This window comes from Charadrius vociferus, unplaced genomic scaffold (genome assembly GCF_000708025.1).
Source record: "Charadrius vociferus isolate BGI_N301 unplaced genomic scaffold, ASM70802v2 scaffold600, whole genome shotgun sequence".
Taxonomy (NCBI): domain Eukaryota; kingdom Metazoa; phylum Chordata; class Aves; order Charadriiformes; family Charadriidae; genus Charadrius; species Charadrius vociferus.
In genome coordinates this window covers 1,437,753-1,451,595 of record NW_009646404.1, presented here as the reverse complement: position 1 = coordinate 1,451,595, position 13,843 = coordinate 1,437,753, and the positions used below count along the sequence as shown (strand labels likewise).

The following is a 13,843-nucleotide window of genomic DNA, read 5'->3' as shown; positions in this document are numbered from 1 at the left end:
TAGTGCCTGACCCCCACCCCCCACGGCTGCCGCCGCATCGTGGTGTCCCGGGGCCGCCTGCGCAGGTTCATCTGGATCCTGCTGACCCTGAGCGCCGTCGGGCTCATCCTCTGGCAGTGCGCCGAGCTCCTCATGAACTACTACAGCGCCTCGGTCTCCGTCACCGTCCAGTTCCAGAAGCTGCCCTTCCCCGCCGTCACCATCTGCAACATCAACCCCTACAAGTAAGGCTCAGGGTGCCGGGCAGGGAGGACAGGGTGGTCCCCAGCCGCCGGGGACTCCTGGCGAGTTCGTGGTCCCCCTCGCCAGCCCGGCACCGAACCCCTTTCCAGGCTTGTCCTGCTGCACCGCAGTGCTGCTCGGCAGCAGTCTTTCCCTCTGCGGCACTTTGAGTAACGTATCCACCTCTGTGCTGGTGCTCTTCAGACACATGTGGATTATAATCACATCCTCCGCTTGCTGCCTGCTGAGCTAGACTCAGGTCAATTTAGTTTTCTGCTCCAGACAGTCCCTGGTTGGCTCCGTGGCTCTCTTCAAATTCCCTTTTTCCCAGGGCCAAAGTTCCAGGATTATAAACGACACTGTCTCCCGAAGAATGGAAAGGGAATATCTGTTACTCCTCTGTTGCCCCTTTCTGTCTTTATGGGGTGCTTTGAAATTATCAATCATCAATACTTTTTCTCTTGCCAAATTACATTTTATATTAATGTCTGCTTTACTGCCAGCTACCCACCCCCGGTCCCTGCAGGCGATCCAGCTCTCCCATGTCTCTTGGCACAGGCACAGAAGTTGTATTTCCACATGCTCTGCCTCCTTGGGCTTGCTAACACAACCTTCAAGGAGCTTGGGAGTCTGTGAGGGCTTTCTTTGTCATTCAGTCTGCTTTGCTTCCAATGGTCCTTGCTCTGAGATCTCTCCAAGGGTATAGGTGCGTCTGCCCACTCCGATGTCAATTGTTGTGGTAGTGTAGTAGATTGCTGTGAGTCTGCGACAAAGAATTCTGTCCTGAGCGACGAGATTCACAGTGCAGCGGGCAAAGCGCTGCAGCTAGATGGTAAGGTGAGATGGGATGTCACCTTCTATCGCATTGTCTCCAATGCAGGTACAGTTCCATGAAGGACTATTTATCTGAATTGGACAAAGAGACAAAAAAAGCTTTGGAGACTTTCTACGGATTTTCAGAGGGCAAGTCCAAGGTGCGCCGGTCCGTGGATGAGGGCAATGGCACCGGGAGTGACTTCTTCAAACAGATCCCTCTGCTGAAGTTTGAGGACTTCTCTAAGACAGCGACTGACCTTCGTAGTGGCAAGAAGAGGAAAATAGAGGGCAGTGTCTTTCACAAGGATTCATCCATAGTGAACTCTGGGGATTCAAATGATATCATCGGCTTTCAGCTGGTGAGTGTCACTCTTCCTTGACCAGCAAGTTCCTTGTGGGGCAACAAAGGGGTATTTTGGGTTGGTATCCCTCTAGCCAGTTGTATTGCTTGCTTAGGTGGCTTCATAGTGAATAACACTCCCTCCACTCTTTTGCCTATTCTGCTGTGCCTCTGTGGCTGCCTGCAGATTCATCTCCAGCTCTCTGGAAGAGAAGTGCCTTCCTGAAGTCTACTCAAATAGACTTGGTGCCTTCTGTGACCTTTCCTTTGGGCTTGAAACGTTTGATCGTATCACTTAGCCCTGAGTGAAAGGTCTTTGATGCCCCTTTGTCCCTTTGCTGCCACTATAACTTTATATGTGGTTATTGCTGTGGAAGAGAAACAGTATCACACATACATAATTTCATTTCATCTGAAACGCTTTTTCCCCTTTGTAATTATCAGTGCGATGCAAACAACAGCAGTGAGTGTGCACTTTATACATTCAGTTCTGGTGTTAATGCTATCCAAGAATGGTACAAGCTGCATTACATGAACATCATGGCACAAATTCCCCTGGAGACTAAAGAGAAATTGAGTTATTCTGCTGATGACCTTCTACTGACATGTTTCTTTGATGGCCTATCTTGTGACAAAAGGTCAGTGCACAGAAAATACCTGCCAGCTTAACAGCTTATTTCCAAGTACATAATACATAGGAATTGAATATCTGGTATTTGCTGAATTCCAGCAGGAACCGTTTCCATTTTTAACTGAAAGCAAACATTTGCATCTTCATGAACTTGAATTACGCTCTTTAATTGATTTTGTCTTAGTGTTCTCCTGTCCACACTTCAGATAAACCCATGGGTTTTGGCAGAATCAAATCTATCGGCTTATGATTGTGGCAGTGCAATTCTTGTGTGTCCTGGTAGCAGGGGAATCATCCCCTCATACTGCGGATAACGGCAGAGTTCCCCTGTGCAGCTGCGGGAATAAGACTGCACTTGTACGCAGTTTTAGCAATTCCCCCACTGCTGTGCACAAAGCGAGCTGCGCTGTAACTCCGAGTTTAGCAGGTATAGCTGAATCCTTACTGAAGGCATTTTGCTTGTGCCTGTAATCCTGCAAACGCATAGCGTCTTTTCTTGGAATGAAGACATTTGCTTGACTGGGAGGAGGTGTTCACAGGAAAGACATGAATGTGCTTGAATCACGAGGGTGTGTCCTCAGCCTCCCCTGCGTGACAGTGGCTGTGACACCTTTTCTGAAAAACGAAGATTCGTGTTCCTTTAGATGCTTGGATGTCAAACGAAAGAGGACTCTGTCCCCTCCACTGCCATCTTCCTGCTAGTTCTGTAAATCTGCTTCCCCACCCCCTCAGCCCCCATTCCCACATGAAAACCTCCTAAACTTTTCATTTTCTGATGCTATTAAACCCGATCATATTTCCACGTAATTTCAAGACACTAAGAAAAAGACCCACGCTTTCTAGCAAAATAAATTGCTTGCCAAAAAAAAAAAAAAATCCAGTCTTGCAATGTCTCTGCCAAAACAAAAAGCCTGAATCTGCTGATTTTCTCCCACAGTCAGTTAAAACTGCAGAGGGCAATGTAACAATATTTTATTTCTTTCAGGCACTTCACTCGTTTCCATCATCCCCTGCATGGCAATTGCTATACCTTCAACAGCGGAGAAAACGGGACGATCCTGAGCACCTCCACCGGAGGCAGCGAGTACGGTAAGGAAACCCAGTTTGCAGAAGAACTATTAGATAACAAGCGGTTCATTTTTTTTTCGGTTCAGCGAACTGGATCCTACTGGAGAGTGATTGATGTGTTGGCTCTAGATGTGCAAGCTGATTGGGGAAATGCTTGTTTGAACTAGTGCAAACTATTGCCAGAGAATACAAAGATAATATCATTGCATCACTAATGTTTTCCATCTGAAATTACTGCTTCCCAGTTATATAACTTTTTAAAGTAAGTTTCAGCCACATTCTACGGAGACATTATTTGTTTGCTGTACTTGGGGCTGTGGAGGGACATTGCTTGCTGCGAATATCTCAGTCTAGCGCTGCAAAGGCTTTGCTTGGTTGTTACAGTTCTACTTGAGGCCAGATAATATTAAGTAAACTGTGCTGCCCTTCCTGACCAGAAAAAAATGGCTCTGGCTTCTGGCGTAACTCTGCTCCTGCCTTGTCTCTGCTCTTCAGGATTGCAGGTTGTTCTGTATATAGATGAAGCAGACTACAACCCCTTCCTCGTGACATCAACGGGAGCCAAGATCATTGTCCATGACCAAGACGAATATCCCTTCATTGAAGACATCGGCACAGAAATTGAGACTGCAGCAGCCACCTCCATAGGGATGCACTTTGTGAGTGACAGCAATCTTGTTTCCAGGTGCACAGTGCCATTTCCTTGAAAGAGATGTAAATATGACCCCATACGATGTTTGAAGGTAGCCGGTAGCTGGAGGGCATCTAACACTTGAGCAGCTGAAGTGTTCCAAGGAAAATCCTGTGATAGCAGTTTTCTGAAGAAAGTTTTCTTTGGCACGGCAGCTGTTGGTAAATGAGGTCTTTATAAACAAAACAGCTACTGGGATTTTGTTTGTTCTCCCTTTTCTCAGTCATCTTGGCTTTCCAGGGAGTTTTTTAGTTTTGTTTTCACAGCAAAATCCAAACCACAGAAATGTGTTGTCAAGTGCCTTGTTTCACTTTAGCAATAAGCAGACGGGTTTGCATCCCACGCAGGTTCCAAGGGCGGAAGAGAACGAGCTTGAGCAGTGGGTAACCCACATTAGGGTCAGGTCCGTAGAGACGACTGCAGCGCAACCCATTGGACTGTTTTGTGGGTGTAAGTCGTTTTGCTGGGTTTCTTGCTATCCCAGCTGTAAAGAAAACCTTGTGGGCAGTGAGTCTGCCTTTGTCAGCTTAGTGAAGCATCTTGCCCTCGCTGTCAGCAGGGGCAGGGAGGGCTGCAGCTCCAGATTTCCCCGATTAGTGTAGTGCAGACAAGGCATTTGACCCAAGGGGCTTCTTTCCATGGTAAAGAAGTGAAAGCGGTGCCATCTGGTCAGCCAGACTTTCCCCTTTCATCTGGATGGGCTGTTAAGTGAGCATTTTAGTTCTGCCTTTTCTTCACTGATGGTTGGGTCAAATGCATCAGCCAGCCTGCTTATCTGTCCTGGCTGGGTGTGCCACGTCTAGATAGTCCACGCATTAGAAAAGACATTAAAAACAGGGTTGATGGTTTTAAAATGTGCAAATAATTAACTGTCTTCCAGCTGTCTGGAAAACTGTGGCAGCGACTGCTTGGTCTAACCAGTGGGGATAAATGCTACCTAACAAACAAAAAGTGAATAGAAGGTATCAGAACCAGAACGGTGTAAAGGAGGCAAAGTATCACAAGACTATTTCCTTTATAACTATTGCACTGTACAGGAGAAAGTCACTGCAGGCACAGTCTCAGTATTTTATATAATACTTTCCTGGCACAGTATATTTAGACTGTTGCATATAGTATAAAAAACAAGATTGAATGTATCTCGGTGGCTATGTTTAAAAGATTTGGCATGAGGAAGTGATCTGATTGCATCCTAATGTACCAGCCAAAATAGAAGCTGGACACAATTTCTGGACTCAAAACAAAAGCTGGTGATCACTGTACTGCCAGTAACGGAAGACTCCAGATACCCTGCTGAGGGGGAGTCATGATTATCAGGACAGGACTGCTCCACCAAGGTACTGGATCAGTCCTTGTACTCACATCCAAATACATGAAGGAAGAATACACAGTGGACATGCACCACTCACACAATGCCACCTACTACAGGCTTGAGCATGGCAGTCACCCTTTTCCAAATGCAAATGCCGGTGTCTAGGTTGTCACTTATGTATTTCTGCTGTGTACTAGGACTCCTCCCCCCCACCTCCAAAAATATTCCAAGATGTTTGGAATGCAAACAAGGCATTGCTTGGTAGGAGTTTCAGTGCTTTAGTTAAATATTTAGTTTGGAAATTACTTCGGCACCTGAATGAACAAGTAATGTTTTGTAGGGGTATAAGCCACAAAAAAAAAAAAAAAATCTATATAAAGGATCTATCATCTGCTAGAAGATACAGCAGCAGAGTGAGGCAGGTGTCCTGGCATTAGATTGTCTGCAGAAGTTAATTAAAAGCTGGTTTCATTCAGTTTTCAGAAGTAATCGATCTCTAATATTGAAATCACGTATTTCTGTGTTCCCTCCGAAGAGAGATTTGAGCATCTTTCTAAAAAGAGCTGAATTGCACCATACATGCCCGTGTAGCCTTCCATTGCTGCAGACACAAATGGGAATGCTCGCTATCAGGTTTGACCTCAGTAACCTGTAGATCTGTAGTCAGTGTCTTAAAGGTAAGCAAGCATTTGTCAGGTTCCTACTAAATTGAGCCTTTGTAGGATCAGCCCCTAATTTTAAACTCTGTAGAGAAAGATAGGTGAATTGATACGTAAATGGATGGCATTTCTTGTGGTTTCAGGCCACTTTCTTTGTTATAAAGTGGATAATTACTGCAGAAAGATAGTAAGAGTTTAGGGCTGAGCAGGGTAAGGCAGTCTGCAGGAAGCAGAGGATGTAGCCGGAATCAGGTCTGGTGAATCTGAGGGCTCCCAGCCCTAGTTTCGGCAGACCTTGCAGGCACGGCGCTTGGCATTTTAGAGCTCTTTTCTCCAGGCAGAGATTGCAGAATAGGAAAAGGTGTTAGCATTCATCGGAGAGGAACGGTCAAAGTACCTGGGAAAAGTCCTGAAGGAGATACAAACATTTGATTTAGAGTGATTTTAGAGAGGTGCTGTTGAGCACTAGCAGAGCCTGGAGTGCTGTTTTACCCACAGAACAGGAGCAGCCAGTGCAGCAACAGCTCAGGAAGGTGTGGGTCTTCACAGAAAACAAAAAAATAAACAAACAAAAAAAACCCTCCAACCAACAACTCCCCTTCCCTCAAAACACAAGCACACATCCAGGATAAACAATGCATAGCCTCTAGGACTTTGCAATTCGAGAAAACATACACACAAATTAGTCTGCTTTGAGAAGTCCTCGCTGTTATGATTTATACCATCTCTGCGTTCCTGCAGAGGTTTTCAAGGAAGACAGCAGATAATCCAGCCAGAGCAGTGTTTTGGGAAATGGATATTACGAACAAAAAACCCCCCTTGTTTTGACAAATGATTGACAAATCACTTGAGATGGCAAAAGGTAAACATGCTGTTCAAACCTGCCCCATCACTTACCGTTTCAGAATCTTGATGAACTGCCACCAGACACTTTGGTTTCTCTGTGAACTCCAAAAAAAATGAGATTTGTTCTTTTCTGGTTTTCAGACTCGGTCTCGCAAGCTGAGCAAACCCTACAGTGACTGTACAGAGACGGGTGCTGACATACCGGTAGAAAATCTCTACAACAAGAGCTACTCGCTCCAGGTAAATCTATTAGATTTGGTTTTGTTAGTCGCTTGAAAACTACCTTCATAAAAACCTTTACAATATTCTGGAGTTCAGGATCTGAGATCGTGAACAGTCCAGGCATAGGGTCACTGCTTGATGTAAAATACCACAGCACTTTTTAAAATCCAAGTTTTATTCCTAAGTGGTTCATGTTTGAAGTTCCCTTAGGCACCCTGTTAGATAAAGAGAGAACATTAGCTCATTAGGCAATTTTCAAGCAATGTGAGACTGGAAAATATTGGCCAAGTAAATGTTGCAGCTTAGTAACCCTTGAAGCCAGAAATTGTGACCTTTAGGACTCCAAGAATAACAGATACCATCTAATCAGTATCCAGATAGCAGGATGTTTGTTTACAGAGTAAGTTTCCACTAATTTTGCATGGTTTCTGTAATTGGGTCCTCTTGGAGAGTGTCAGTTGTTCTGGCACTCTCCACTTGAAGAGTTGTAATTATATTAGCTGCTGCCTACTGCAAAGCCTGTGCTTAGGCTGGATTTTTATTTTATGGGGTATTATACCTGAAACCTGCTGTGATGTATTGCCAGATAGGATCACACAGACATTATGACAGGTTTTTAATAACTACTTCACCGAAACTCAGGACTCATGAGGGCTGGGACTGGGACCAAAAGGCTTGAGAACTGGAACTTCAAAAAGAAAAGTTCAGTTCCTACTTGTTCCAACTGATCAAGTGTTTTAGCACAAAACACTGACTCTACTACCCTGTTAATCCTTACAACTTCAGGTCTCCAAATATGCACAAACACAATTTGGTCGAAGCTGTGAACGTTTTCACCAGTGAGTCACTTCCCACACCTAGTTGTTGATTCATGGACCACGTGCCATGGCAGACCAAAAACCTTCTCCTTAGCTGTAGAAAGAGCAACTGCAACACTGAAGCTTTTGATGGCTATAGGGGAAGTGACGGCATTCACAGAACGTCCCCCTCAGGGAGGATTATATTCATATTTCTTGCGCTGGAGCCTAAACCCTCCATGGCATTTTCTGCCTGTATTTGTATTCACTAGCAACAGAACCTGAAGGCTGAGGGAAATTGGGTTCCTGTCTTATTGCTATTATCATAAACAGAAGGTGTGTTTAGATGTATGCGAGCCTGGACCTTGGCACTGCAGAAGCGCAGCAGCCTGTGCTTCTTAGACACCAACTCTTGGTTTGTCTCCCCCAGATTTGCCTGCACTCCTGCTTTCAGAAGGCCATGGTGGACTCGTGTGGCTGTGCCCAGTACGCACAGCCCTTACCTGCTGGGGCAGAGTACTGCAACTACAAGAAAAACCCCAACTGGAGTAAGTATTCAAATACCTCCTGCATTGCACGTGCCTCAACCACCCGCTGCCAGCCACATCCCTCCACACCACCGTCCCCGGTTGGCACAGCCCTGCCTGCATCTAGCACCATCCCAGCCACACAGCGCACTGGGAAGAGGCAAATCCGCCTTAGCCTACTTAAGACCCCATAACACAGAGCCTGAAACTGCATCTCTTGTTTAGATTGACTTATTTCTGATAGTTGTCCTAATTGCTTGTCATTTGTGCACACCACAGAAGTATCAAGTGGAGGACCTGACCGCGTGAGGCAATTGTTCATGCCTGTAGCAAGTGACAACCACTTCTCAGAGTATTTTGCAATATTTATAGGGTAAATCTTTTTATCCCCACCACGTAGGTGATGGTCACAAAGGCCACCTACACCCCAGACGCCTCACTCCAGCACAGGTAGCAAAAGATCTTTGCTTTTCTTTCCGGCTTCTCATACCCGTGTCCTGCTCCCTTCTTGCAGTGTACTGCTACTACAGACTGCACGAAAAGTTTGTGAAGGAGCAGCTGGGCTGCCAGCAAATCTGCAAAGATGCCTGCAGGTAAGTCCTGCCCACAACCGGAGGTAAAATGCTGCGTGTGCGTGGGAGTTTGAGCTCACAATTGACAGCCCGCCTCTCTCTCTCCAGCTTCAAGGAGTGGGCGCTCACCACCAGCATCGCCCAGTGGCCATCCACCGTGTCAGAGGTCAGTTCCTAATTGCGCTTAGCCCAGACTGCAGCACAGCACAACAAGGCATTAAATAAACCCAGAGGTTCAGCGCAGAAGCAGGGGGCCCCTGAGGTATTAGTTAGCACTTCAATTGGTGCTCCTCCCAGTGGCTCGGTCTGTAGTGTCCAGGTCAGGGCTTCCCCTCCAGGAGTTCACCATTAAACGAAAATTCAGCTTGTGGGCTGGGACATCCCCTTGAGGACAGCTGGCCCATCACATGCATTCAGTTCTGGCATCCAAGCTGGTCCAAGGAGGTGTGGAGCCTGAGCTTCCTTTCCAGGGCATTTCTACACAAGCACACAGAGCTATAGCAGTATTTTCTGTATTTTTTCCAGGACTGGATGCTTCGAGTTCTCTCTTGGGACAAAGGGCAAAAAATCAACAAGAAGCTGAACAAGTAAGTTTCCATGTGTGTTTCTAGCTTGCACCTCAAGCTTAGATATAATCTCAGCAGCCCTAATGATGGCAATTGGGGAAAAAGCTCCCTTAGAGCGGCCCAGCCCTACTGGTCCAACTGGTTATTTGCATAGTTTTTCAGTATGTTTCATGTTATTGTTTTACTAAACCCTCAGCCTGCCTTCTGTTTCTCCTGTCAGGACAGACCTCGCAAACCTCATGGTGTTTTACAAAGACCTGAATGAGAGATTCATTTCGGAGAATCCTGCCAATACGGTAAGTGAGCGCAGCAGTTCCCCGCGCGGCCCCAGGAAGACGCGGCTCTTCCTCCCAGACAAGCTGGAAGTTTTCATCTGGCCAGGGCAGTGGTCCAGTGCAGGCAGGGGCATGAAACTGTCCACAGACAGTGCACCCCGGGGCGCCCAATCCTCTCCTTTGCAGCTCTTTTATCTGGGGCCGCTTTCCAAACTGTCCAGCCCCAAGCCCTGCACCCGGGTAGCCTGCAGGCTGCCCGCAGTCCGCACAGTGCCAAGCTCCTGCCGAAGCAGAGGAGAGGATAACACAGGCAGCAGAGGAAGGGCCCACTGCATTTGGTAGTGCTCACAGCAAACCCTGGGTGCCCCAGCTTGGTGCAGCCTCCCTGCATGCTGTAACAGTGCCGTGGACATGCATCCAGCACCTGCAGAAGCCGATAACCTTGTGCTGTCTTCTCTTCCAGCTCGTCATTCTTCTTTCCAACTTCGGAGGCCAGCTGGGCCTTTGGATGAGCTGCTCAGTCGTTTGCGTCATTGAGATCGTCGAGGTCTTCTTCATCGATTCGCTTTCCATCGTAATGCGGCGCCAATGGCAAAAGGCAAAGAAATGGTGGAACGACCGAAAAAGGGACCGGTCGGGGAAGCCACCGCAGGCCGGCGATCTGGAGAGGCATGGCCACGATAACCCCGTCTGCATCGATGAGGACCTGCCCACCTTCAACACCGCCCTCCGCCTGCCGCTGCCCCAGGACAACCCCTTGCCCAGGACTCCCCCCCCCAATTACAGCACTTTGCGGCTAGAGACTGCGTTCACAGAGCAGCTGCCCGATACACTAGAGGTTGGGCAACACTGACGTTTATTTATCCACCCATCCAGGTGCCAAAATAAGAGGTGGGTGCTGGACCCACATGTCCAGGGGTGAAAGGCACGCATCCAAACCAGCACTGAAGGGCTGTTGAGTCAGACCCTTATTCAGGGATTGAACTTGCAGTCAAAGCTTCTCTGAGCAAAGCTCAGACACAAAAGCCAAGGGCTCAGAGACATTAGGAACTTCAAGCAGCATCAATTCTCAAGTTAATCATTGCGGGAGATGGCTGGAGCAGGATGTGGCACTGAGCTGGGATGTCTTGCCAGACAGAGGCATACATTAGCAACCGACTGACTGCACACACCCCATCGTAAGTGGGCAGGAATTACTCCACAGCTGAAGACTGATGCCACATCGAGTATTAATGCTAATTGCTCGCTGCTGTGTGGCTTGGCTTGTGGGAAAGACCCAGGGCTTTCAGGAACACAGCCTGACATTTGTAGGAAGGGGAATGACAGAGATTTGGGAAGAGCACAAAATGGGTAAAAGGAAAGCCCTCAAGTTGAATTTTGATTCCAAAGTTGGCCTGAGGAGCTCTTTTATTCTGAGGTGAAGAGTTAGGATAGCCATAGATGTGCTTGTAGAGCAAGTTATTACACAGCTTGAGTAGAAGGACCGAAGTCATCCCAAAAGAGTCATTTGAAAAGGGCATGAAATCTAATTCGGATTGCAATAATGAACTGCATACTCTGCAAGCTTGTTTCATTTTACACCGGTCAAGCCATCCATTAAGTGTAACCTCAGAGGAGCTCGTTAAGCAGCATGTGGCCTTGGCCACACATGACTTCCCAGAAGCCTCAATGGGAGCTGCCTGCTCTTTTCCTGCCCAACCCCGGGCAAGGTTTCCCTTCCGCAGCTGCCTGCTTCCCTGCCCCATCTGCCTGCCCCAGACCTGGCGGTGCCTGGGGAGGGGACAGAGCCACACGAGGCTGGAGCTGCCCTGGGCTCCGCACACAGCCCTGAAGGGAGGTGGCCGGAGGATACATCTGCCCCAGCGGTATGTCATCCACCTCGCTTACACCCCCTCCATTCCACCGTGCTGCGTCAACACCTGCGTTTTGCCTCCAGTGCACCGAGCCGAACAACTTCCACCACGCCGGACCTCCCCGCACCGCGGGCAGGGCAGAGGCTGCTGCCTGTGCCCACACGGCTGCGGAGTGCTGACGGAGAGACCTCCAGGGCACCCAGCTGCGGTGACAGCACCCTTGCCCTTGCTCCCGGTCCTGCACCTGACTCTTTCCTACCATAGCCGATTCTTAGCTGCCTAGAGCACACCGTACAGATGTTGAGGATGAACACCGGGTTGGCTGCTTAGGGTTTTTTGTAGAGCCAGAGTGATTGAGAGAGTGTGTGTGCGTGTCTAAGTGTAAGAAAGTCTCTCTTTTCCTTTCTCTATATAAGCTTATTTTATATAGGACAGTGAGAATCCAGAAAGGTTCTTTAATGTGCAATAAACCATATTTTAACTGGATTATTTAAATAGCTGATAAACTGGAGAAAAAAATAAAGATATATTTTTGAATAACTGCTTTTTTTTCTTTCTTTTTTAAATCAGCAATATGCAAGTTACATCCACACAGGCATCCCAAGAGATTACGGGACTTGCATGTGCCTGCCCTGGGGCTGCCGGGTGCCCTGGGCTCCTCTGCAGAGGTGAGGCTGTGCTGCAGAGTGCTGCTAGACCTGGCTGGGGGGAGCCAGGGGGCGAGCGAGTCCACGGTGAAAATGCCTTTCAGAAAGCAGTGTTAGCCAGCAAGGTGACCAGAAATGCTGGAACCTCTGGTGTCCACTTCTGGATAGTTCTTTGGGGATCAGAGAAGGGAGAACAGGGTTTGCTCAGCCTCAGAGCCCCTTCTCTAACACAGGAAGGCGAAGCACGCAGGGCAAACAGCCGCTTGTCCCCACCACCTCTTTAACACAGCATCAACTAGTAACAGAGCTCCTTACACTAGATCAGCCCCATTTGCAACAGTGGAGAAACAGATCTAGAGAAAAACACACACCAGCGCCACCTCCCCCTTTGCATTACAGGCGTGAGCTGTCACAACGACAGTAGCAGTGGAAATAACAACAAACTTCAGAGCTAGAGAGTGCCTTACAATAAACTTCCTTCCCAGTTTGTTGCTTCATTATATAGGAGCTGGTTTGGCTCACTAACACCTGGCTGAGGACCTTCTTCCAGATGCAGATAGTCAGCTTTGACTCCATCTCTTACAAAGCACAGCCTCCTATGAACACTGACAGGGGGAAGATGGGGACAGAACATCTCCCTGGGAAAAAAGCAAGCAAGCATTGCAAAGTGGGACATACCACACTTGTTCTGTTCCTCATCTGTACCTGCGTGGGGAACGGTGCTCCTCCACAAATGGCAGCTCTCTGCAGGGACTGCGAGGTTTGCTCACCGCTGCCTGCGGGCAGTGCCGAGGAGGGTTTGTAGGAGCTCAGGGATGGGACAGGACCTTCCCCATCACTCACACAGGGAATCCTCTACCTCTCTCCCAGCAGCCCTACAGCCCTGGGAGCTGGGTTAAATCAGCAGGCGCTAATCATGCAGTCAGCCTCCCTGGAAAGGAAGGAAACCCACCACAGCTGCTGCCTGAAGCATCGCGCTGCACCTGGGTCCCGCAGCCGGCACAGCTCAGGATGGGCTGAGGGGACACAGCCTCGGAGGGTGGCCGTGTCCCCAGTGCTCGGCGGCGGCCACACTTCCCAGCACAGTGGCAGCCAGAAGCGGTGTCGCACGGATGCCGCAGGCCGGGTCCCAGATCTGTCCCTGGGGTAGCTGGGAATTCACAACGCAGACAAAGCCGTGCAGGAAAGCATTCGTTAGCAAAGCAAAGCCAGACCGCGGTGAGGGCTGTAAAAGCAGGTGATGCTTCAACCGGTGGTAATTTTAGAAAACCTTGTCTTTTTAAAGGCTTCCCAGAGTAAAACAAAAGGCTTTTAAAAGAAACCAAGCAGCGCCAACTCTGCAAGAAAGCAGGCGTATTAACGGGTCAAACTTTATACCCGATAACTGCCATTCTAATAAGGAAAATCTTTGATTGAGAGCAAAGCTGCTGAAGCGTAGCATTTCTCTGCAGCGTGCCTGTACGGCCTCTCTGGTGGCTAACACCGGACATGTGTCCTGCCAGGTGCTTTTTGGCATGAACAGTCACTTTAAACTCTTTGGAAAAGCACAGGTTTTCTGCAGGTGCTTTTTGCATTTACTTCTCTGGGCAGGCACAGCACCTTTTCTCCTTATATGAATAATTCTCCGGAGGCAGAAAGACATGGAGTAGCTACAGAAACAGATTACTTCATAGGGGATTAAATACCGATCTCTATTGAACTCCTGAGTCATCTTAAACACAGAAAACTACCTGGGATGGTATGAGAATCAGGTCTGACACACACTAAACATCATAAACTCAGAGTGTTTGAGAAACTCA

At 48.1% G+C, this 13,843-nt stretch overlaps 1 protein-coding gene across 1 annotated transcript in view; it reads left to right on the top strand.

Annotated features, from left to right (window-relative positions):
• SCNN1G (sodium channel, non-voltage-gated 1, gamma subunit) overlaps positions 1-10,397 on the top strand; it is a 12,368-nt gene extending 1,971 nt beyond the window's left edge. The window contains exons 3-14 of the mRNA XM_009895242.1: positions 4-224; positions 1,103-1,397; positions 1,823-2,016; positions 2,995-3,098; positions 3,573-3,736; positions 6,727-6,825; positions 8,035-8,152; positions 8,646-8,724; positions 8,812-8,869; positions 9,229-9,290; positions 9,490-9,565; positions 10,008-10,397. Of these exons, the coding sequence (XP_009893544.1) occupies positions 4-224; positions 1,103-1,397; positions 1,823-2,016; positions 2,995-3,098; positions 3,573-3,736; positions 6,727-6,825; positions 8,035-8,152; positions 8,646-8,724; positions 8,812-8,869; positions 9,229-9,290; positions 9,490-9,565; positions 10,008-10,397 (1,860 nt within the window). The remainder of the gene's footprint in view (positions 1-3; positions 225-1,102; positions 1,398-1,822; positions 2,017-2,994; positions 3,099-3,572; positions 3,737-6,726; positions 6,826-8,034; positions 8,153-8,645; positions 8,725-8,811; positions 8,870-9,228; positions 9,291-9,489; positions 9,566-10,007) is intronic.
• Positions 10,398-13,843: the final 3,446 nt, after the last annotated feature.